This window comes from Xyrauchen texanus, chromosome 3 (assembly GCF_025860055.1).
Source record: "Xyrauchen texanus isolate HMW12.3.18 chromosome 3, RBS_HiC_50CHRs, whole genome shotgun sequence".
Taxonomy (NCBI): Eukaryota; Metazoa; Chordata; class Actinopteri; order Cypriniformes; family Catostomidae; genus Xyrauchen; species Xyrauchen texanus.
Genome location: NC_068278.1, coordinates 53,121,309 through 53,146,147, shown reverse-complemented (window position 1 = coordinate 53,146,147; position 24,839 = coordinate 53,121,309). Strand labels below are relative to the sequence as shown.

The 24,839-nt window shown below is 37.9% G+C and overlaps 1 protein-coding gene across 1 annotated transcript; it reads left to right on the top strand.

Annotated features, from left to right (window-relative positions):
* The first annotated feature begins 477 nt into the window (after positions 1–477).
* Positions 478–24,839, top strand: pole (polymerase (DNA directed), epsilon). The gene is made up of 49 exons (XM_052097882.1): positions 478–542; positions 1,992–2,127; positions 2,260–2,340; positions 2,672–2,716; positions 2,805–2,897; positions 3,071–3,225; positions 3,456–3,600; positions 3,702–3,782; positions 3,962–4,069; positions 4,249–4,359; positions 4,996–5,081; positions 5,255–5,374; positions 5,500–5,632; positions 6,218–6,331; positions 6,410–6,622; positions 6,729–6,836; positions 7,007–7,135; positions 7,268–7,370; positions 7,557–7,703; positions 7,907–8,052; positions 8,225–8,373; positions 8,649–8,741; positions 8,829–8,973; positions 9,155–9,312; positions 9,681–9,876; positions 10,051–10,265; positions 12,059–12,161; positions 12,307–12,387; positions 12,503–12,625; positions 13,326–13,535; positions 13,627–13,839; positions 13,987–14,130; positions 14,687–14,827; positions 14,996–15,149; positions 15,268–15,374; positions 15,773–15,949; positions 16,061–16,284; positions 16,512–16,732; positions 16,849–17,053; positions 17,178–17,351; positions 17,727–17,852; positions 19,175–19,307; positions 20,160–20,367; positions 20,875–21,006; positions 21,316–21,509; positions 21,642–21,842; positions 23,823–23,948; positions 24,384–24,473; positions 24,605–24,839. Exons 1-49 carry the CDS (start codon positions 478–480, stop codon positions 24,704–24,706), a joined length of 6,864 nt encoding a protein of 2,287 aa, XP_051953842.1. The 3' UTR covers positions 24,707–24,839.

The following is a 24,839-nucleotide window of genomic DNA, read 5'->3' as shown; positions in this document are numbered from 1 at the left end:
GGATATATTTGCAGAATTTTACAAAACGTGTATTGGATTAGAATTACTGTGTGCACCTTTAAATTAAAGTAATATAAAAGTTAAATAAATGAAAAGTAAATAAATGACATAATAATAAACGATGGGATTTCATTGGTTGAACTCTTGAGGGGCGGGAACAATGCCGGAAGGAGACTGGAGCTCGCGGCAACTACACAAAACGCGCCAAATTTCTAGTCTGTCTTTCAATGCAAGGAAGCGCTGTATGAACAACAGGATTTTATTTACTGTCATTTCCTATATCCCGATTCCAAATGGCATTATATGTACATGTATAAGGAGATCGTTGTTGAAAGGACGTTTGTGATATATTCATGCGAGCAGTAGGTTTAATATTAGTTATCTCGCGCTGAAATTGTGGACAGACAGCTGGCGCGTCATATTGTTTACAGTGAAGGTGATAACTAACCATAACTTGGTTTTGTAGACTTGCCTGAAATGGTTTTACAAAACAGTGGACGATATAAACCTGGCCGAGGTGGTGGGGATCAGGACAACCAGCAGTAAGTATTCATAATAAAATGTATAGTGTAAGGAGAGCCTTCTGTAATGTTACATGTTCATTTAGTGTAACTTGTACTTGGTATGTTCATATCTGTGATATTTAAACTTGGCTCTAAAGCAAATTCCGTCTATAAAGTAGTTGGACCGATAAGATTTTTGGTTAAAAAAAATGTGTTTTATTTTAGGTGCTGTGGCTGGTTGCCATTTCCATAATTTAACCACAACTTTTAAGCGTTTTGCAGCTAATTTAGTCCTTAAGTGTGTAAAGAACCTATTTTTTATATACTAATAGTCAATATTGGCACTCTATAAATTAGATCATAAAATATAATGAATAATAAATAAACAAGAATTATATATATTTTTTAATAATTTTAGGTGAAGAACAGCATGTCACTGCTGTCAGTGCTTGACATGTCATGTTAAAGGGATAGTTCACCTAAAAATAAAAATAATCTCATCATTTACTCGCCTTCATGCAATCCCAGATGTGTATGAAACTACGATTTTTGGAAAGAATATCTCAGCTCTGTTGGTCCATATAATGCAAGTGAATGGTGGACAAAAACTGTGAAGCTCCAAAAGGCACAAAGTCAGCATAATAGTAATCCTCAAGACTCCAGTTGTTTAATCCATGTCTTCTGAAGCAACCTAATAGATTTTGGGTGAGAACAGACCAAAATTTACCTTTTTTTTTAACTTACATCTTGCCTTTGCAGTCTATAGGCACGATCGTGATTTCAAGCTCAATTACACATCCTAGTACTTGATGCATGCTCAGGGTGCTTGATGGCACTAGGAAGTGTAATCTATCTTGAAATCATGATTGCCAAGGAGACTGCTAATGTCAAGATTTATTGTGAAAAAGGAGTTACATTTGGGTTTGTTCTCACCCAAAACCGATTGGATCGCTTCAGAAGACATGAATTAAACCACTGGAGCCTTGTGGATTACTTTTCTGATGATTTAAAAAAAGTTTTGTTTCCCATATATTTGCATTGAATGAACTTATAGACCAAAGATATTCTAAAAATATTAGTTTGTGTTCAGCAGAAAAAAGAATGTCAAATGTTAAATACATCTGGGATGTCATGAGGGGGAGTAAATAATGGGAGAATTAAAATTTTTGGTTCAACCATTCCTTTTAAATATACATTTTTAGGTTTCATAGATCAGGCAGATAATAAATTAGAAATAATGTATCCTTGCTTTCCTATTAGTAATTAGTTATGCAAAGTAACACAGTAGTGATAGCTCTTGAATTAGCCCTTTTGGCATTCGAACCAGCATCTTTTCAGTTACCATCCCAGATGTTTAACTGCTAAGCCACACCACCCTGATATTTTTGTCTCCTTCCATGCTGTGTGACATCTTTTGCATTTGTCAAATGCTGAATGATGATAACCCTGGTTTTTTAGCATTTAGTTTGGTGTTTGGTTTGATATTAGGGATGATGCCTCCGCTATGTCCGCTGTCAATCGGCTGGAGCGCAGTCAGTTCACCGATGGGATGGACGAACGGTTTGGTTTTGAACGTATGAAGGAGCCCGGGGAGAAGACTGGGTGGCTGATCAACATGCACCCGGTAAGACTGAGTGTCAGAGGTTTAAACACTGGTGCCATTCCAAAACTTTTGCCATTAGCTCTTTGCCACACAGACCATGTTGCCAAATATTATAAGCGTTATCTACATATTACACTATTTATTTCTTCTCAGACTGAGATTCTGGATGATGACAAGAGAATGGTCAGTGCTGTGGACTATTACTTTATCCAGGAGGATGGAAACCGATTCAAGGTGCAATATTACAATGATTAACATTTCCCTAAATGCAATCCTAAATGGGTTTTCAAGCTTTTTAACATTTATTTTATCATCCGTCACATTTACACAAAAATAATGCTGCACTTCATTTGGTTTTACTGCAAGAAAATATTTTGTCAGGATTATTTTAAATTCAAGTGTATAATTTTTGCATTATGTCATTCAACTAAATTGAATGTTTTGTTAGGTGTAGATTTATTTTTTTCCTTCACCTTTGCCAATGTGTTGTGTTGACTTGACTTAAAAGTGATATGGAAGACATTATTTTATAATTTTCACCTTTTTTTTTTTGTACTTTTCATAGGTTGCTCTTCCCTTTAAGCCCTACTTCTATGTGGCCACTAAAAAGGTAAGTTAAAAATTCTTGCACTGAATGAAAATACTTTAAGAACACAATGCTGAATGGATAAAATTATATTTCTTTGTTTTGGGGACAGAACTGTGAGAGGGAGGTTATCTCCTTTCTATCAAAGAAGTTCCAAGGGAAAGTAGCAAAATTAGAAATTATGCCCAAAGAAGACTTGGATCTGGTAAGAAAATTTGATTTATCCTGACTTATTCTTCCTCTCACTAATCATACTCATTTATAACAAGTAAAATAAGCTGTAACATCTGTGTATTAGTGCATGTATGGCCATGCAAGATCATTTAGTGGAAATTTCCATTATCAACAACTTGTATGACTGTGCTGTGTTCTTCAAAGCCAAATCATCTTGTGGGACTGAAGAGGAGCTACATCAAAATGTACTTTAACACAGTGGATGACCTTACTAAAGTGAAGAGGGAGATCTCACCTGCTGTCCGCAAGAACAGGGAGCGAGAGAAGTCCAATGATGCCTACACCAGCATGTTATCCAGGTTTTCATTTGCTTTTTTTAAATTTTCAGCTTTTTGCTACATAGACAATATGCTTATTTTAAACAGTTTATGTTGTGGTGACACAAGGTAGTCGGAGAAGAAATAAACCTTAATTTACAAACTTAACTTAAAGCAAGTCACTTGTAAAATTTGTCGCTATGCACAATTAAAATATTTACCGTTGTTATTTTATCATGTAGATTGCTTATATTTTTCTCTGTGTGTTATAGTGCTTTGGTTGGTGGGAGTGTAGTGACAGAGGATGAGGATGGCTCATCAAAGAAAATGGCGGAACAACTTGACAACATCGTAGACATGCGGGAATATGATGTGCCCTATCACGTCCGTGTTGCTATTGATTTGAAGATTCACGTGGTAAAGAAACATCCTATTCAGGCTACTGATTATGAAGTTGAACAAACATTATTATAATTGGACTTTGTGATTTTAAGACAAGAATGTCGTTTTTCTAACAGGCTCACTGGTATAATGTGCGGTATAGAGGAAGTGCCTATCCTCCTGAGATTGTGCGCAGGGATGATCTTGTGGAGAGACCGGTAAGAATCTTAACAGACACTTCTTCATGGTTTAAAGATTTTAAATGCTCACCCTGAGACTTTAAGTTAACACAAACAAGATTATTTTCCTCTGGCGAATCATGATTGTGTGGATAATCCTCATTAGGTGAGGATTCTGCAAAATTGTTCATGACAGAATGTTTCCCTGTCTGTCTAAGGATCCTGTAGTACTGGCGTTTGATATCGAGACCACTAAACTCCCACTGAAGTTCCCTGATGCTGAAACAGACCAGATCATGATGATCTCATACATGATTGATGGTCAGGTGGGTCTAGAGTAGATAACTTGCTCTTAGCTGTCAGTCTGTATGCAACAACGCAACCATTACATAGCTTTTTACATTGCCATGTAGTATGTTCCAGAAATATCTTTCTTTTTCCATTCACTAATGGAATTTGTTTATCATGGCATGGTTTATAATGTACATTTTGTTTCCTTTTTCAGGGCTTCCTCATCACAAACAGAGAAATTGTCTCTGAGGATATAGAGGATTTTGAGTTTACCCCAAAACCTGAGTATGAAGGTCCCTTCACTGTATTTAACGAACCCGATGAGGTAAGTTTCAACACAATAAGCATTGAATGATTTACTTAGAAGTTACTTAGTGCCATCAGTGAAAAGTGGAGAATTATGTGTTGTCAATTTTAAAGGTGCACTCAGTAATTTTTTTTCCTCATTAAAAAAGTTTAACCCCTAAAGACATTACTTTTAATTTTGCAATATAGGTAAGAAATCATGGCTACTCATATAAGTAACCTTATAAAAGCTGTTTTATTCTATATTGAGAGGGTCCACACATGGGGGCTGCCATGTTAGAATCACATGACCGGCCAAATACTACTCGCTTAATCTCAGTACTAACCATCCAGTTATTTTTCATTTTTACTCAATGATAATGAGTAATTATGGCTGACTGTGAATACAAAATTTCTACATTTATTGATTTTAAATGATGCTGCATCCAAGCCACTAGGTGTCAGTGTAAGTCCAAGATGATACAAAGCCAAAAGTTACTGAGTGCACCTTTAAGACAAAGCTAGGAACAATATGGGCATGTTTTACATAGCTTGATTCTGTTTTACTTCAGGGATATGTAGCCTGTAGTTCATAAGTAAATCTTGGTCTTCCCATGTTCACAATTGTCTCTCTAATCAAATCCTCTTAACAGCAACCTTTGCTTTCTGTCTACAGGCTGCTCTCATCCAGCGATGGTTTGAACACATCCATGAGACCAAGCCTAGCATCTTTGTCACTTATAACGGAGACTTTTTTGATTGGTAGGGCATGATTTGTGTTAGATTATCTTAAATTAGGTTCTATAGATGCCTGTTACTTCTCTACATTGTTTTCTGTTTTTTGTCTTCTACAGAATGCAGTTTTTGTTTTCTCTTTACCTATGTTTCTACAAAACGTTTGTGGTTCTAGTTGATTTGTGTGTTTATGTATTCAGGCCATTTGTGGAGACCCGTGCGGCCCAGCTTGGCTTGATAATGTACCGTGAGATTGGTTTCCAGAAGGACAATCAGGGGGAATATAAAGCCAGCCAGGCTATTCACATGGACTGCCTCCGGTATTTATGACATATCATCACTTTCCTGCTAAAGTAATGTTTGACCCAGGGACTTGTGTACACCCTTTATAAGGTTTAAATGACTTTGTTAGTGACTGTACCCTTTCTCCCCTCTTTTTACTCAGGTGGGTAAAGAGAGACAGTTACCTGCCTGTAGGTAGCCATAACCTGAAGGCTGCAGCAAAGGCCAAGTTAGGCTATGACCCTGTCGAGCTGGACCCAGAGGAGATGTGCCGTATGGCTACTGAAGAACCACAGGTGCTGTTGCTCTGCTCCAACACTATCCCACTGTAAATCGTTTTTTGATCACAAATTTGAACAAAACATTTAATCAATATGCTCTCAGAAAGCTGTTAGAGAAAATATGACATTAGTTTCACTCAATTAATCTGTTGGCAATTTATTTGATGTTGAAATTCACCCTCTTAATTTACTTAATTAATGTCCCTGCTCTTAATTTGCATGATTTATTATGCAGTGGTTTTCTAATGAACAAAATGTTTGCTTTCTTAATCCATCAGAATATAGAAATGATAACGGATTATAACATTTCTGTCTTCTAAAAAACTTTTCGTCCTTGCTGACATAACCTTAAACTTGTGGGTGGTGATAAATAATTGTAACCAATAATATTATAGCCACTTTTCATGATCCAATCAAATCTTGATGGATAAAGTCAAGTCCCACCTGACATTATTTTCCATTCAATGTTCTCATTATGCAACTTAAATGTGATTTGAATACCATTTTGTCTTAAAGAAATGTTGATATTTTTATTTCAAGTTTTGTTGGGATTGGTGGAGTCAGTGCTTCTGAATAAATTCACCTGTGTTTGTTTTTCAGACTCTGGCCACCTATTCAGTGTCTGACGCTGTGGCCACATATTACCTTTACATGAAGTATGTTCATCCCTTCATTTTTGCCCTTTGCACCATTATCCCTATGGAACCCGATGAGGTCTGTATCCTCACTAAATCTACTACATCTTGGTTTTGCTTTGTACTATATGTGTTTAAACATGCAATTTGTAAACAGGTTTTGCGAAAAGGCTCCGGTACCCTGTGTGAAGCCTTGCTGATGGTCCAGGCATTCCACGCCAACATCGTCTTCCCAAACAAGCAGGAGCAGGTGTTTAATAAACTCACAGAGGATGGTCATGTCCTCGATTCTGAGACTTACGTAGGTGGCCATGTAGAAGCTTTGGAATCTGGAGTGTTCCGGAGTGATATCCCGTGCCGCTTTAAAATGGTAACTAGGAAGTTTTGATTTTCTTTAATGAGTGCAAATGTTTTTGAAAAAGATTTTTAGAGTGCCGTTGCTGCCTAATTATTAATAATGGTTGTTGTTCTGGCAGAATCCAGCAGCATTTGATTCCCTGCTTCAGAGGGTGGAGCGAACTCTTCGTCATGCCATTGAGGAAGAGGAGAACATTCCACTCGAACAGGTCACCAACTTCAATGAGGTCAGTTGGAACCATATGTTTAATGTTTACATGTTGCCTTAATCTGTTTGAGCATCTACAGATGTGACATGATGCCTGTTTTATAGATTAACATAAACATGTACATGCATTTGATTTTCAGATTAATTCCCCATATGCCATGTGTGATTTGACTTTTAATTGTGTCTCAGGTGTGTGATGAAATCAAGAGGAAGCTGATCTCTCTGAAGGAAGTGCCCAATAGAATCGAATGTCCTCTTATTTACCATCTGGATGTGGGGGCTATGTACCCTAACATCATCCTCACCAACAGATTGCAGGTATGCCACAGTTGAGTTTATTTTTCAGATAGGTTCTTTAGGTAATAATTTCCTTCTAATGACATTTAAATGTTGGGGAAATCAATTAAATGAACAATTATCCATATTTTACTTAATTTTTCTCCTTTCAAGCCCTCTGCCATGGTGGATGAAGCTACATGTGCTGCCTGTGATTTCAATAAGCCTGGTGCAAACTGTCAGCGCAGGATGGCTTGGCAGTGGAGAGGAGAGATCAGTGAGTGATTTGAACTTCTTGTCATCTTGGTTAAGATAAAGTCCATTGTTGTTTTCACATTGATATGTCAGAATTATGGGCATATATTTGGTATTCATATTGAACAGAGTAAGTAACTTTATAGCTAAATTAGAGTAAGTACTTTTGGTGTCTGAGCGCTGTGTGCTCTTATATTCTCCCTGATAGTGCCGGCCAGTAGGAGTGAGTTTCATCGTATTCAGCAGCAATTGGAGTCAGAAAAGTTTCCACCTTTCTTTCCTAATGGTCGACCTCGTGCTTTCCATGAGCTCAATCGAGAGGAACAGGCTCGACATGAGAAGAAACGCTTGGGAGGTCAGTAAATTCTTGTTCTTCATACCCACCTGCAAGGCATTTGGTTTTGTTAACATTAAACATATCTGAATGTTATCATAGAAAGGGGTCTTAGTCGGCATCTATTATTAATATACATGCAAATAGAAATCGACAGAATGGCTGTTCGGTCTGGATCTTGAGAAAATGTAACAGAGTAAAACAATGTTCATCTGTTTTTCTAGACTACTGTAGGAAAGCTTATAAGAAGGTTCATCTGACCAGACTGGAGGAGAGAGTCACAACTATTTGCCAGAGAGAGAATTCTTTTTATGTTGACACGGTTCGAGCTTTCAGAGACCGTCGATATGAGTTCAAAGGACTTCACAAGGTACTGGACTGAGGCTAATACAGTATGTTAATGTGCTCAGTAGTTCTGACAACAATACTTTCACAATTTGGGAATGATCCATTTTGCCTTTGAGTTTAGATATATGGTGATGGATGAAGTGAACTGGTGAAGGGGGCTTTGTTTCTTTAAATCTTTTCTATTATGTGTCCAGGTGTGGAAGAAGAAGCTGTCTTCAGCACAGGACAACGGGGACGCAGCGGAAGTGAAGCGCTGTAAGAACATGGAGATTCTCTACGAGTCTCTGCAGCTGGCGCACAAATGCATCCTCAACTCCTTTTATGGATACGTCATGAGGAAAGGGTACTGAAACATCAGCTCTTAGATAAATCCATTTTAAATTTATCAAATATACTGCACTTTATTTTTCTTCAGTAGTTGCTTCCAGTCTGGTTTGAGTCTTGTTGAGGTTTGCAAGTGCCCACTGCATTAAAACCTCTAATTTCTTTGTCTTTTTTGTCATCATCCACTCCATTATATCATTCAGCTTCACCTTGTGTTCTTCATGTTTAATATGATTTGATATGTACTGTAAGTCAGAACTTGATTTTATTTTTTGCTCCTTTTGTGTTCCTCAGAGCACGCTGGTACTCAATGGAGATGGCAGGGATTGTGTGTTTCACTGGTGCCAACATCATCACACAAGCCAGAGAACTCATCGAGCAGATCGGGTCAGGCTATTTCCATTGTTGTGGATACTTGAGTAATTAACACTTTAGTTCATCGTTTATGATTGAATGTATCCTTTGTGTCAATAGGAGGCCTCTGGAGTTGGACACTGATGGTATCTGGTGTGTCCTTCCCAACACGTTCCCTGAGAACTTTGTCATAAAGTCTACCAATGAGAAGAAATCCAAAGTGACCATCAGTTATCCAGGAGCCATGCTCAATATCATGGTCAAGGTAATTTATCTTGCTCCACTTTTAGCCAATAAACCAAATTGTATTCAGTGTCAGCTGAGTTGTTGTTTTTTTGCAAAAGATTTTACATTTTCAATCTTTCTAGTCAGTGAGCTCTAAAGACTCTTAAAAAGAGGAATCCCAATGAACCTTTGTTTTTTTTTTTAATTGTTTGAATGTATAGGAGGGCTTCACCAATCATCAGTATCAGGAACTTGTGGATCCTGCATCTCTAACATATGAGACTAGAGCTGAGAACAGCATCTTCTTTGAGGTTGATGGGCCATACCTGGCTATGATTTTACCTGCCTCCAAAGAAGAGGGAAAAAAGCTAAAGAAGAGGTGAGAAGCATTGGCCGGCATTGAAATCTGCATTGTAATTTATCACATTATTAAAACTTCCTGAACAACACACCTATAATGACTCATATGTTCCTAGTGTGTGTGGACCACATCATATCTGTTGACCTGTAATAAGAGAGACTATTTTAATATGAAGAAAATATTTTTGGTATCATTTAGTTGTTAAAGATCTGGGCTGCTAACTAAGGTTGCAGGTTCTGATCCTGCAAGGCACATAATCCCATGAAATTGGTAAATTTATTTTATAAAATGCTCAGGTTAAAGTATTAATTAGTGATGTTGAATTCTGTACTAATATATATACAGACTTTAGGTCATTATATGCTTAATATCCTGTCTTTCCTCAGGTATGCTGTGTTTAATGAGGATGGATCTCTGGCTGAGCTGAAGGGTTTTGAGGTGAAGAGGAGAGGAGAACTCCAGCTCATTAAGATCTTCCAGTCATCTGTGTTCGAAGCCTTTCTGAAAGGCACGACTCTAGAGGAGGTTTATTCCTCTGTGGCTAAAGTGGCAGACTATTGGCTTGATGTGCTTTACAGCAAGGTAACCACAAATGAGTAGTCAAAATCTTATACAGGTGTGAGGGGGAATAATTGAATGTATAATAATGGGGTTTTATGTTTTTTTAAATATCCTTTTCTATATGAGATCTAAAAATCTTTAATTGTGTCATGGTAAAAGGCTACAAACAAGTTATTTTTATCTTTTTTCTTCAAGGCTGCAAATATGCCTGATGCAGAACTATTTGAGCTGATTTCGGAAAACCGATCAATGTCGCGTAAACTGGAAGATTACGGAGAACAGAAATCCACATCCATCAGCACAGCCAAGCGTCTCGCTGAGTTCCTTGGAGATCAAATGGTGAAGGACGCTGGCCTCAGCTGTCGATATGTCATCTCGCGTAAGCCGGAGGGCTCACCCGTCACTGAGAGGTGAATGGACCTTAAACTGACTTTTTTTTCTTATTTCTTTTTTTTAATTTTTTTTTTATGCAAAAATGAAAACGACCAGTGTAAGAATGGTTTGCAGAACTGTGGAGAGAGCTTCTCTCATCTGTTTTTACATCACACTTAAAGCTTTTTTCTCAGAAGTGCTTATTCTGTTAGAGCTGGGGTGCAGTGGGCTGTGCACATTTTCAAATGTAAAAACTATTTGGCTCATGGGGACCAAGGTTCGAGTCTGATTAGGGTTGTGCCGATGGACGATATCATCGTCCATCGTGATGGCTGACCAACATCACGATGTAGAGCCACCATCGTGATGCCACGCCCCCTTTTGCGAGTCTTGCTAGTGTGACTCACTAATCCTAGTCTCTTCTATAGTTAACCTAAAAACTTTGCAGGGATTGCTCTGTAAATTAAATTGAGAATATAACTAATGCATATATGCTATTTTAAATACTGTGGTATATGCCAGAGACGTGACGTGTTAGTCTGTGAAAATACCGTGTCAGGCAGGCTACACAAATATTGATCTTGACATTGTTAGCTTCTTGTCTTTTTTTTACATGTCTTACAATATACATTTAGATTAAAATATTTTATGTTGTAGGCTACAAGAAAATAGCCTTTATTAATTAATTATTAGTAGTTGTAGTGTCTCAGAAAATCTTGCTCATTGTCACATAGCTCTTGTATACACTGAAGCGGCAGTTTAAGATAAACCCAGACCAGCGAACGTCAAATAACTTTTTGTCTGGTTAATACTTTTAAAGAAAAATTTCCTTGGCCATAAATCCATAATGTCAAATCAAATGAAAGAAACAAGGTGAATATGAATAACACACATTTATTAAAACATAGAAGAACAACAAATAAAGAACAAGAAAACGGAACAACACTCAGACCGAAACTCGGCATTAACATTTCACTTATAATTAGCAGCACAATTAACTTCAGCACAGGCTACAAAATAAATTATGTTATTGAAATATTGTAAAGTGGTCATATGAACTACACAAATGAACGTTTAAAAAATAATAGCCTATGCAAAATCGAATAGCTCCGCAACGGATGGCGAAAAATGCGTAAAGAAGTCTAATATCTTTCACCATAGACCATATTCACTTTATCTGGTTTTAATAAGCTGCGGATTGGAGTAACTACACTACCCGCTGTGCTGAAGACCCGCTCTGATGGAGTACTGGTAGCACATATGCACAGATATTTCCGTGCTAATCTTGCCATGAACGGAAACCTTTTGTCGTTCGTTTTCCACCAAGTCAGCGGGTCCTCTTCCCCATCAATGGCCATTTCCTGCAGGTACATGGTCATTTCTGCCTCGACCTTTTGCTCATCAGTGAGTTAAAATAACGAAATTATAGTTTTTAAGTGGAAAATAGTATTTATGTAAAGAGATATATTCAAATAAATAGTGCACAACTCTTCTTAAGTGAAAGCTAAAAAAAAAATGCTTCACGTGTCGGTGCAACCTACTGATAAAGCGCCGACGAGTCATTAGTTGGGTTGGTAAAATAACAAAATTATAATTTTTCATATAATTTTTGAAAATTATATGAAATTATATACAAACCCCTCCCCACCACGCCCCGACGATCCATCGCGATATTTTAATGTCAAATTTAGGGGACATCGCCCAACCCCTAAGTCTGATGTGTGTCATGTCTTTCATCCCCTCTTTCACCCCTGCTTTCATGTTTGCACTTCTTTCTTTGAAATTAATGCCAAAAAAAACATATAAGCTTAATCTTTTCTTTCTCATGCAGGGCGATCCCTCTCGCCATATTTCAGGCAGAGGAAAGTGTGAAAAAGCATTTCCTTCGCAAGTGGTTAAAGATGCCCAGCCTCCATGATCTTGACATCAGATCTGTAAGTTCAGATATATGCTGTTTACCTGAGTTTAACCTGTATCATCTTTGACCACAATACCGTAATAATAGCCATTACTTGATGAAATGTTGTGTTATTTTTTATTTTTTTTATTTCTATTGTTCATCTCTGATTCATCCCTTAGATTCTGGACTGGAGTTACTACATTGAGCGTATGGGCAGTGCCATACAGAAGATCATCACTATCCCTGCAGCTCTACAACAGGTACAAATTATGAATTGGAACCTCTTGTCAGTCCTCTCAGCCAGCTGTATGTTTGCGTTATAATATTTTACCTTGTTTTCAGTTCCCTGTCATGACAGTAAAGATTTCTTTTCAGGTGAAAAATCCAGTACCCAGAGTGCGCCATCCAGACTGGTTGCATAAGAAGCTTCTGGAAAAGAATGACATCTACAAACAAAAGAAGATCAGTGAACTCTTCACCAGTGAGGGAAAGAGACAGGTGCTAATACACACATTTACAAAAACAAAAGAACATGTTTTAAGAAGAACACAAAACCATAGCTCAAGAACACATTTTGTCAAAAGGGTCTCTTAAGTTTTTAGAAATACTTTAGCTAATAGTTACATGAATGCTTCGCAAACTTACAGAAATTAAAAAATGCTTCTCGGAGTCATTAGAATTTAACGTTTTGGTCGTGTTTTTGAAAAAATGTCTCATGGGGAGCATGCCCCAAACCCTCAGATTGTATTTCACATCAAACATGTATACTATTAAATATAATTTACACATAATAATAATAATAATAATAAAATGATAATAACAATGATCTGCTTTATTAAACAATATACCGTGAATGTTTTATTTAAACAATAGAACAACCCTAAGTGACGCTAATGAAGAGTTTAACATTAGTAGCTGTGTGTGTATTCATCTGTATCAATTTGTAAATGTCTAAGAACTCATATTAAAGAGCTGATTTCATAGGTACATGTCATAAACTGCACATTAGTTTTAAAGACTTCTGGAGAGAGGAATGTATTACTTTATGGAGCCATTCCTGCCATTATTAATAATGTAGTGGAAAATGCATATTCATGTACCATCATTTTACATGGTACTTCAAGGTTCTTTTTTTGCTGTTCCAAAGAATACCATGGTACTTATTTGTTAGTTATTTTTTCAATCTTTTGTCTCTCAGGTGGCCCATCAAACTGAAGCAGCCGGTGAGACTCCTGATATGGAGGACTTTGGTGTTCCACAGCGCCCCCTGCAGCCTGCTATTCTCATTAGCACTAAGAGGAAGAGAATATCTCAGGGAGAGGACAGCCAAGTTGAGTCACAAGATCAGGAGCTCACTCAGTCTTGGAGAGAAATTCTGGGACCACCGCCACCTATTGGTGCCTCTCGGGTAATGCACAGGCTAGTCAAAGTTTGAATCTTAAGAGGTGTGTTGAGGCTTCATTCGGATATGGCAAATTCCTTTTTATGCATTTGTGTAGGAAGAACTTCTTCTCTGGTTGCGCTATCACAAGAAAAAATGGGAGCTGCAACTTCGGCAGAGGAAGGAACGCAGAAAGCGGCGACGTTTGATTGATGGAGAGTCTCAGCAAACCAGTGGTGGTGTAATACGTGATGGACCAACTACTGGACTAGGCAGTTTCCTGCGTCGAACTGCCCGCAGTATCCTCGACATGCCATGGCAGATTGTCCAGGTAAGATGGACCAGCAACTCAGAACTTTACTGTGAACACAGATTTGCCATGAACATTCCCAATCAGTCATTTTTGAACTATGAAACATGACTACAGTTGTTGGCACTATAAAAATGCATTTTCTGTTTCTTTAACCACTGCCTCTAGATTGCAGAGACCAATCACCCTGGCCTTTATAAGCTGTGGGCTGTGATTGGCAGTGACCTGCATTGCATGAAACTCAATATCCCACGAGTCTTCTATGTCAATCAAAGAGTTCCCAAGCAAGACGAGGGAGCTACCTGCAAAAAGGTTTGATACTTGGAGAGTTTGTGCCTTGTCTTACCAGGCAGTATTTCCCAAAATTGTTCTTAACTACAGGCTGGGGTACTATGGATCTGACATGTACATTTAGGCCCTGTTTACACCTGGTATTAACATCTGTCTCAGTTGATCAAATCACAAGTGGACAGCTGAGACAGGTTGCCTATACACCTAGTATTGACATGCATCTCGAATGTAACTCCATTTACCACTCGTGAATTGTGATTGGTTTACTTAAAGGGGAGAGTTGCATCATTTTGTCTGCACACTGTTGCTCCAAAATACTTACATTTTTATCTTGTCACGTGATCTTTCAAGATAAATGCAGTGTTATATACTACTAATGCTGTATTTGGCACTGATTAAAAGGGATAGGTTCACCTAGAACAAATAATTCCAATCTTTATGGGGCCTTCGATCACTTCAGCTCATTAAAGAGCCAATATTTCCGGATCTATCTCTCCACTCATTCCTTAAAGCTGTTCTCATAACTTAGTTTTAAAATAATATTATATTAATGCACTGAAATCTATTTAAATGGCAGGTGAACAGGATGCTGCCACGCTCAGGTGTGGTGTATTACCTGTACCAGTATTCAGTACCTGAGGACATGTACCTGGAACATATCAACGAGATCAATGCAGAACTCTCTGCTCCTGATATTGAGGGAGTCTATGAGACACAGGTAAGGATTTGGGCCATTATCAAAGCCTTTGGTAATTTTTAATGAATGTGGTGACGTATATGAATTTATCTTGATTTCTAGAGAGGGTTGCTGATCTAAGGTGCAATGACCTTATTTTGCCACATCAAGAGAGGTCATTTAACTGACTTTGTGACATGCAACCTGTAGGTTCCCCTGCTGTTCCGGGCTCTTGTCCAGCTAGGCTGCATGTGTATGGTCAATAAACAGGTGGTCAGAGATCTGGCTGGCAGAGAGGCTGATACCTTTGACCTGGAGCACCTGGAGATGAGATCGCTTGCCCAGTTCAGCTACCTTGAGCCAGGTCAGATGAAAATATAATTTATAAATGCACTCGATGCTTAAGCATTTTGTTCAGCTTTGTCAGTAGTTTATTGGTATGCTTCAAGGTATTTTAAATGAATAGTTTTTATGTGTTACAGGCAGTGTAAGGCACATCTACCTGTACCATCACAGTCAGGGCCATAAAGCTCTGTTTGGTCTCTTCATACCATCCCAACGCAAAGCCAATGTCTTTGTCCTTGACACGGTAAGGCCCATGGTTCAGCTCCAAACATGTCATTATATTTCAACCACAATTGCATGAATCACACGTGGTCAGTCACATTACCGTATTTGAAGATGTTAAAACCAGTATGCGTAGCCTACCTGTTGCTATTAAAATGGCCCATTTAATCAGTTAAACAATTAGCTTTTTTTTCCTCTTATTACAATGAGCTCTCATTCACTATATGTAAAAAAAATCAGCTCTCTTTCTGTAATTCGTCTAGGATTTTTTTTTCCTGGTTGGTGGGAGAAAAACACTGGCATTTGCCATTTAACAATTACCATCTGAGTAGGACTTTACAATGTGTCAACTATATAACACATTCTATATAACATTTCTTAAAACCCCATTCAGTCTTATACTATGCATCAAATCTGTAGGTTCGCAGTAATCAAATGCCAAACCTGAGCACATTGTATGGAGCAGAGCGCAAGGCACTACTAGAGAAGACCACAGAAGAGCTTTTACCACCTGAGAAACATCTGTTTGAAGTGCGTGCTGAAAATGACATCAAAGCCATCTACCGTGCATTACAACGCATACTCCTCAACTACAAGGTACCATCTCAAAATGTCTTTGTATCATTTAAGGCACCACAAACCCAACAGCACAGTCAATTTAAGGAGATGTGGTGGCAGTGCAACAGTAACATCTGAACCTCTTTACAGGATGAGCGTCGTGGTCCAACCCTGATTGCTGTTCAGTCTAACTGGGAGCTGCGGCGACTGGCAGCCGGCATGACGATACTGGAGGAGTTCCCGGTTGTACCTGTTCATGTAATAGACGAGATAAGCTACAATGTACTGGACTGGCAACGGCATGGGGCACGCCGAATGATCAAACACTACCTTAACCTTGACAGCTGCCTCTCGCAGGCTTTTGATATGGCCAGGTACACAAAACACTTATGTCTCCTTTAACACTAGTGCAGTTTGTTTGATTAGTATGATAGCACTCTTCTGAACTTAAGTGTGCAACAAAGAAACACACTCCAGTCTGTTTATAATGGCTGTCTGTGGTTTGGTCCGTGTGAATCGCCCTAGGATTGTTTAATTACTCGACAGATAGATTTTAGTGACATCAGAAATCCTACTCCTAAAATACCCTTACTCTCTCCAGGTATTATCACCTGCCCGTGGGAAACCTGCCTCAGGACATTTCTATTTTTGGATCAGATCTATTTCTTGCACGTCATCTAAGAAAGCACAACCACCTGTTGTGGCTGTCACCAACGGCACGGCCGGATCTTGGGGGGAAAGAGGCTGACGACAGCAGACTGGTGATGGAGAGTGATGAGAGGGGCTCCATGGAGATCAACAGTCAGGGTTGCTACTCCACAGGTAACCACAATGACTGTGTGTACTTGTTTTCCATCAGAACTTTTGAAAACTGTGTTTTGATTTTTCTCCATCCATGCAGTAGAGAATCCATATGAACTTTTTTGACTGTGTTTCAGTTTGTGTGGAGTTGGATATTCAGAGCTTGGCAGTTAACACCATTCTGCAGTCCCAACATGTTAACGACATGGAGGGCGGGGCCAGCATGGGTGTCAGCTTTGATGTCATTCAGCATGCGTCACTGGAGGAAATGATGTCAGGGAATCAGGGGGTAAACGCAGTGGCCAGCTATGATGAGACTGCCCTCTGTTCCAATACATTCAGGTATGAGTAAATAAGAGAGAAAGATTCATAAAAATAATAAAACATGTTTTCCCTTAAATTTCCTTTATTTCTTTAAAACTCTCAATGGTGCAAAGTTTCCTTAGTTTTTTCTGTCCTTGTCCAGGATCCTGAAGAGTATGGTTGTTGGTTGGGTTCGAGAGATCACGCAGTATCACAATGTCTATGCTGATAATCAGGTGATGCATTTTTACCGGTGGCTGCGCTCACCCAGTTCACTCCTGTATGACCCGGCCCTGCAGCGCACACTTCTCAACATGATGAAGAAGATCTTTCTACAGTGAGTGCAACTCAGTTAACTTTTGTTTCTCTAATGATGGTGAATAGTTTATTAAAGATAATTTGTTAAAGTTGCCAAATTGCAATTTAAATGTAAAAATCCATTGAAATAATAATAATAATAATAATAATAATAATGCAGAATTGCCATCTTTGTTTCTGCCATCAGAATTAAGGATTTATTGTCAAGTTGTTAAATTAAGTATTCATAGATAAAATACAAATATACATTATAATATATATTTTGACTGCATTTTACTTAAAGAATAAATATTTTAAGATGACAATAAATAGATGTTTGTGGTACTGCTTTCATTATTATAAGAATAGTTAATCTTAATGATCTAATTGATACTTAATATTTGAAACCTTCCAGGCTTGTGGCAGAGTTTAAGCGTCTTGGATCCTCAGTGATCTATGGAAACTTCAACCGCCTGATCCTCTGCACCAAGAAACGACGCATTGATGATGCCATTGCATACGTGGAGTACATCACTAACAGGTCAGTGCTTTCTCAGAAATTCCATCTTTGATTCTATTCTAGACTCTAAACTTAATTTAAATTGAAGATCATTCAGTGTTCTCTGAAAGTTCCTCTTTAGAATTAGATTGTTTAGAGTAGTGGTCGACCGATATGGGTTTTTAATGGCCGATGCATGGATATGGCAATCATATTTTCTCAAAACAAAATACAAAATCATATAAATTGTACATACAGTGCATAGAGAATAAAACATTTACTCACAGCATATGTTAAGTGCTTTTATCTTGAAGTTGCACCAGCGAATATTTAGCAAACTTGTTCAAACATTCTGTTAAAATGAATGGGATAAATTTGAACACCCAACTGCAGCCAACAGTCAACGGATGTAGATAGGAAGTCCCGCCTTACAGGTAAAAAGAGCCAATCACCTTTTAGATGCAGACATCACCTGTCAGTCAACTCGAGAATGTGCATGCGCATTACCTATGAAAGCTTTTTTTTTGCATAATCTGAGGTAAAGAAGCACCATTTTATTATACCTGTGTTGCCGGATTTTACTGCTGATTTGCTGGTCTTTCTCCATTCAAGTAGATGGGAGCCGCACTTTCATGACTGGAAATAGTCTCCCGAGAGACTATGGCCGACAGTGGACTGACTTGCTAGAAAGATGCGTGTATATCCGGTGCAATTGAGAGATCTCAATCTCCTGACAGTTTAAACAGCCTTGATCGCCTGCTTAGGTTGTCATTATGATTTGTGAATCAGAGGAACTTTTGATCCTGATCCTGAAGTTTTGATTCCGGCTAATAGAATACATGCTTCAGAGGAAGATATTAGATGAGCTCTCAACGGGAAGAAAATTCTAGATTTCCATGAGGTTTGTGAATTACATCTGTTTAAACAATATATCTTCATATTTGCAGACTGTATATAATAGAATTTTATTGATCTTTGCCTTTTATCATTAGAAAAGTGACAGGGAACTGTTGAGGAGAGAGAGGGAGAATGAAACGGGCAAGAACTTCATCATTATAAGTTCAAATGCATCTGCCGTGGCTCTTATATGCGGATCGTTTAAATGTCACTGTGTTGCACACCAATCTATTATTGTAGTAACACGATGGCACGTAACAACAACAAAAACCTTGACTGGTCGTTTACATGTTTCAGTCACTTCACATGCAAGCAGCCAATTCTCGGTGCCCTCAAGAAACATATCGGCCAAAGGGGAAATTTAAGTAAAAGTCTGAATATCGGCCGATATATCGGCCTCTGCTATATATTGCTCGACCATTAGTTATGATTTATTTTTCTGTTTGCTCTCTTCTCCTTGGCTGTAGCATCCATTCTCGAGAGATCTTTCACTCTTTGTCCATCACATTCTCACGTTGTTGGGAGTTTCTGCTGTGGATGGATCCTGCTAACTTTGGAGGAGTGAAGGGGAAGCTGCCCTCCAGCCTTCTCTATGGAGAGGTAAAATAATATGGCTAAGAAAGATTGTTCTTCTTGATATGTTATGAATTTCTAGAACATGGGTGGGCAACTATTTTGGTAAAGGAGCCACATCGGGCTTTAAGTAGTGCATAGGGGGCCACATTGTATTCCTTTTGAGATACAATGTTCCGCATTGATTTTGTTTTTGTAACTTTTAAGCCCAGAAATAGTTGTGTACTCAATTTTCTGAAGTATATATGTGACTAATGGGACTATTCTGCAATTGCCTAAAATATTGTATTGCTCTACAAAAGGTAGATATTTGCTATCAGGCATTATCTATTATACTTTATTTATTTTACCATCTCTACTTCCCTGTTAATTTAATATTCAATTTTACACTCTCTACATCAGGGGATTGTTTTAATAAAAAAACAATTTTCCTTGTGCAGATTATTGCACTAGAGGTCGCTATGTTTGATCAAAGGGCAAAGTGAGAGCTAGAAAGAATGTGCTTGCGTGCATGGTTGCCTGATTGCACAAAATATGTATAAAATTAGGCTTTAATATTTCCAATTTGCACAAGTATAAATCTCAAATTGATGGTGTTCTGTCTCTTATCTGGCAACCCTGTGCATGTTAAATGCTTGTGAGGGTTTTGGTCACAATCAAAGATAACAGAAATGTCCAATAAAAAAGAAAAATGCTTTTAGGATAAATGAGCCATGGGCCACATTAAGCCATGTGGAGGGCCTGTTCTAGAATGTCTTTATTAAAAATGAAAATGACCGTTGATACATTTCTGGCATATTTGCAGTTAACTTGTGGCTTCATTTGAACAGTTCAAGGTGAGTTTCACCAAAACTTGTCTTTGGTTTTCACCCAAACTAGCATGGCAATGATAAGAAGAAAAAGAAGGATGGAGCAGAGGATGTTGGTAGTGAGGATGAGGAAGATGATGTAGAAAACAGAGGTGATGATGAAGAACAGGACGGTGATGAAGATGATGTGGAAGACCTGATCGAGAGTAGCTGGAACATCATGCAATACCTGCCTCAATCTACTTCCTGTCAGAAATACTTCCTCGTGATTGTCTCAGGTGACGTCAGGTCTCCTTATACATATTCTAAATTAATTGGCAACACTTTACAATAAGGTTCCATTTGTTAACATTATTTAACATGAACTAACAATGAACAATACTTATTAAGCATTTATTAATCTTAGTTAATTTTACTTTGAACCTACTAATATATATTTAAAATCAAAGGTTGTATTAGTTAACATTAGTTAATGCGCTATGAACTAACAATGAACAACTGTTTTATTACTAACTAACATTAACATAGATTATTAAAGGATGTAACAAATATATTGATAATTGTTTGTTCATGATGCATAATGCATTTACCAATGTTAACAAATGGAACCTTATTGTAAAGTGTTACTAATTCATTTGACCTTGTTATTCTTTATATATTCTTTATAAGTCTAAGTGAAGTATCTTAATAGAACTTTATAATCTAGATGTAGTAGCTTTTTTTTATTTTACGACATACGTTTTTCAATATAAGTGAATTTTTCTCTCATAATTGTTTTCTTGCAGCCTATATTGCTGCTGTCTATCACAGCATGAGACAGGAGCTTCGAAGGAATGCTCCAGGTGCCACACCCATTAAGAGGCGGGGTGGGAGTCAAGCATCCCAACAGCCCTCCGGAGATGTCAGTGCACTTCCTGGTAAGTCATGAAATAGTCCAGCCTTTGTTTGCGCCAAAATATATTGACTGATTTTCTTATGGGTAACTTGTTTATTACCACGTGTGATGTCAAAACCTCGAGATTTATTGTGATACATTCTTGATTCTAATGACAGCCCTTTCATTGTCAAAAGTTAAAAGAAGAAAATTGAAAGACCCTCCACTGTATTTGTTTTTGGAATATTTAAAGTCTTAAAATGTAAATCATTTTGTATGAAAACACAGTTTTTGATGCAGATGGAAGTTAATATTTACTTGTGTGTTTTTGTGTTTTTGCTTGTTATTCCAGGTTTGATTACATTCTCGCAGGAGTATGTGGCCAATGAACTGACACAGAACTTCTTCACCATCACTCAGAAGATTCAGAAGAAAGTGTCGAGCACTCGCAGTGTGACACTACCATCTGAGATGTTTCCTGTTCTTCCCGGCTCTCACCTGCCCCTCAACAACCCTGCTTTGGAGTTTATTAAATATGTCTGCCAGGTAAGAGCATTCACCCCTCAATCTGGTATCACAGCAATTTTTTGTATTTAAACTGTAGTTGTAACAATACATCTCTATTGGATACAGTAACAGTACACACCTGTCTGACATTGTATCTAACGTCCATCGCAGGTGCTTTCTCTAGATGCCAACATTGTCAATCAGGTGAACAAACTGAAGCGTGATCTTTTACGATTGGTTGATGTCGGAGAATTCTCAGAGGACGCCCAGTTCTGTGACCCTTGCAAGTCTTACGTCCTGCCCGAGGTCATCTGCCACCATTGTAACTTCTGCCGTGACCTTGACCTCTGCAAAGACCCCGCAGTTGCCCAGGTAAGGGCATAACTCTTAATTTCAATAATACAATTTATCTCTTGTTTAATCCTGCAGAAGTTTAGTATTTGATTAATTACTTGCCACTATTTTGCAGTTGTGTTCAATTAAATAGCAGTGCGTTAATAAAAGTGAATAAAGTGCATATATTGTTTAATAGATTTTATTTCCATATTTCAAATGTAGTGGAAACATTACACATTCAATTCCAAATCAAAACACATTTTATCAAGTCTGCGTTATTCTTTTACAGAAAGCAAAGGAATATTAATCTGTTCAAAAACATAGCAATGTTAACATTTTTCTCTTCAAACTCTATATTTATTTGCATAACCATTGTTTTTGATAACTGCTGTGCATCTGCATTGCATAGAGTCAACCAACTTCTGGCACTTAGAAACAGGTATTTCAGCCCAGGATGAACAGCTACATTCCACGGTTCCTGTGAATTTTTAAGTTTTGCTTCAGAAACTGCATTTTTACTGTCACCCCGCAAGTTTTAAATGGGGTCATTTAATTACCTCAGTCCTTTTTGTATGGAACCAAGATGTTTCCTGCTTACTCATGTGTTTGGTGTCGTTGTCTTGTTGAAACACCAATTTCAGGGGCATTTCCTCTTCAGTATAGGGCAACATAATCTCTTCGAGTATTTTGATGTATTCAAACTGATCCATGATCCCTGGTATACGATAAATAGGCCCGACACCGTAGTATTAAAAAGATCCCCATACCATGATTTTTGCACCGCCATGCTTCACTGTCTTCACACTGTACTGTGGCTTGAATTCAGTACCCAGGGTGTCGCCTGACATACTGTCGATGACCACTAGACCCGAAAAGAACAATTTTGCTCTTTGGACCAATCGATGTGTACCTTGGCAAATTTTAACAGATTCTGCACTTGCCATTTTTTTTTCAATTATGGTGCTTTACGGGGGCTTCTTGCTGATAGCTTAGCTTCAATCAAACATCTTCTGACTGTAACAGTATTTACAGGTAATTTTAGATCATCTTTGATCTTTCTGGAGGTGATGATTGGCTGAATCTTTGCCGGTCTGACTTCTATCCATTTTAACAGTAGTTGCTCATTTATTCCATGTGTTTCTGTTTTTTTTGCCATCTTAAAGCATTTTAGATAATTTTAGCTGAGCTTCCTATAGGTTTATACGTTTACCCCTCTCCAATCAACTTTAGAATCAAATTACATTGTTCCTCCGAACAGTGTTTGGAACGGCCCATTTTACTTAGCTATTCAGAAGGAAATATATTTTATAACAATGTGTGAAACATTTGCTTCCTTTCTTCCTTGATAAAGGACAATTTATGACGCCTGTTTTTTCACAGAATTAATGAATTCTCTAATTAAACTCCACACTGCTATTATTTTGAACACACCTCTTTCAACGAATGAGTCAATTACTCAAGAACAAGCAGCGTGCATGTCATGACAGTTGGGTCTGTTGTTTTTCTATTACACTACTACATCTACAAATAAATGATTTGCAATACAGAAATCTCACTACTACTAATAACATTGGTTCATCAGGGTTCTGATGTTGTACTGACATTTTTTTTAACACAACTGTATGTTAAGTGTGTTTTAGGGGCCGTTCAGGCTATGTAAGAAATTGCTCTTTGTTTAAAAAAAAACAACTAGATGCACCGCAACATATATAACAATGCTGGTGTCTCGTGATGGGTTTTTAAAAATGTACGTTCCTTTGTTTTAACTTGACTTGTTGCTCCGGCGCAAGACACTGTAAACACATTCAAACGTGGCCCAACCATCAAATATATCCGTCTAGCTCATTTACATAGAAAAACCTTTGTAACTCAAAAACACCTTATGTGAATGCCCCATTAAGGATTTTAGATTTATTCAGAGATACCAAATTATGTCATTTAAACTACAGAGTTTATTTCAAGCATTTATGTTTATGTAATCAAGTTATATAAAACTTTTTCTCTTTCCCTGTTTAGGATGGTTCAGTTCTTCCTCAGTGGTTCTGTTCTAACTGCCAGGCCCAGTATGACACAGAGTCAATAGAAATAGCACTGGTGGAGGCACTGCAGAAGAAACTCATGAGTTACACTCTACAAGACCTGGTAAGGGAGACCCCAACACTGTTTATTCTAGGGATGCACCGATCCGATACTGCCGTTTCTAGATGGAACAGGTATTGGTCCGGCGAGCCCGATCCATATCCGATACTGTATGTTAGTCATGTTCTTTCATGTCAAGCTCCAAAAATGACATAAAAGAAACATAAAGGTACCACTGAAGTAGTTCAAAGGACTTGTGTATTTTAATGAAAGCTTACAGCAACTTTAATTGAACGTCTGTAACTATAATCTGTTTACTAAAATTATAATTGTAATGTGCTACACTGCTTTTTGACTTTTAAAGTAATTGGATTACAGTAACTAATTCATTTGTAGTCAGCTTACACCCAACACACCCAAAGGGCACATGTCCTAGTGACTTCTGTCATATGGTATCAGTAATTTGATTGGAAAGCATTTATCTTTATCATATTATAGGAATGTTCCAAATGCAAAGGGGTGAAGGAAGCAAACATGCCGCTGTATTGTAGCTGTGCAGGAGACTTCAACCTCAGCTTCACCACAAAGGTACTTGAGCTGCACTTAGCATTTCATACCTGTGTTTTAAAGCTAATAAACCCCAGTCTAAATGCTCTTGTTCAGAAATGTGGTGTCTTGTAACTACTAATTTCCACTTGTTTGGTTTGGTTTGGTTACAGAGTTTTTCTGAGCAGGTGGAAGTGTTCCGGAACATCGCCGCCCACTATAATATGAGCTTCCTGCTGGAGACCATTGACTGGGTCCTCAATATGAACACATAGATCTTTTTCATATTATACACTCAGTCAGTTTGTGCCAAACTGTGAGTGTTTATGCCTTTCTGTATAGATCCGAATTCATCTTAATTTCTTTTACATTATTGATTAAATATGTGGCTATGTAGAAATGTTTTGA

Excerpts from the sequence above, each read along its gene's own strand:
- pole (XM_052097882.1), top strand. The coding sequence starts at position 478 with ATGGTTTTACAAAACAGTGGACGATATAAACCTGGCCGAGGTGGTGGG. Across the intron at positions 9,313-9,680 it reads GGAAAAAAGCTAAAGAAGAG|GTATGCTGTGTTTAATGAGG; the intron begins GTGAGAAGCATT and ends GTCTTTCCTCAG. Across the intron at positions 16,285-16,511 it reads CAGGCTTTTGATATGGCCAG|GTATTATCACCTGCCCGTGG; the intron begins GTACACAAAACA and ends TACTCTCTCCAG.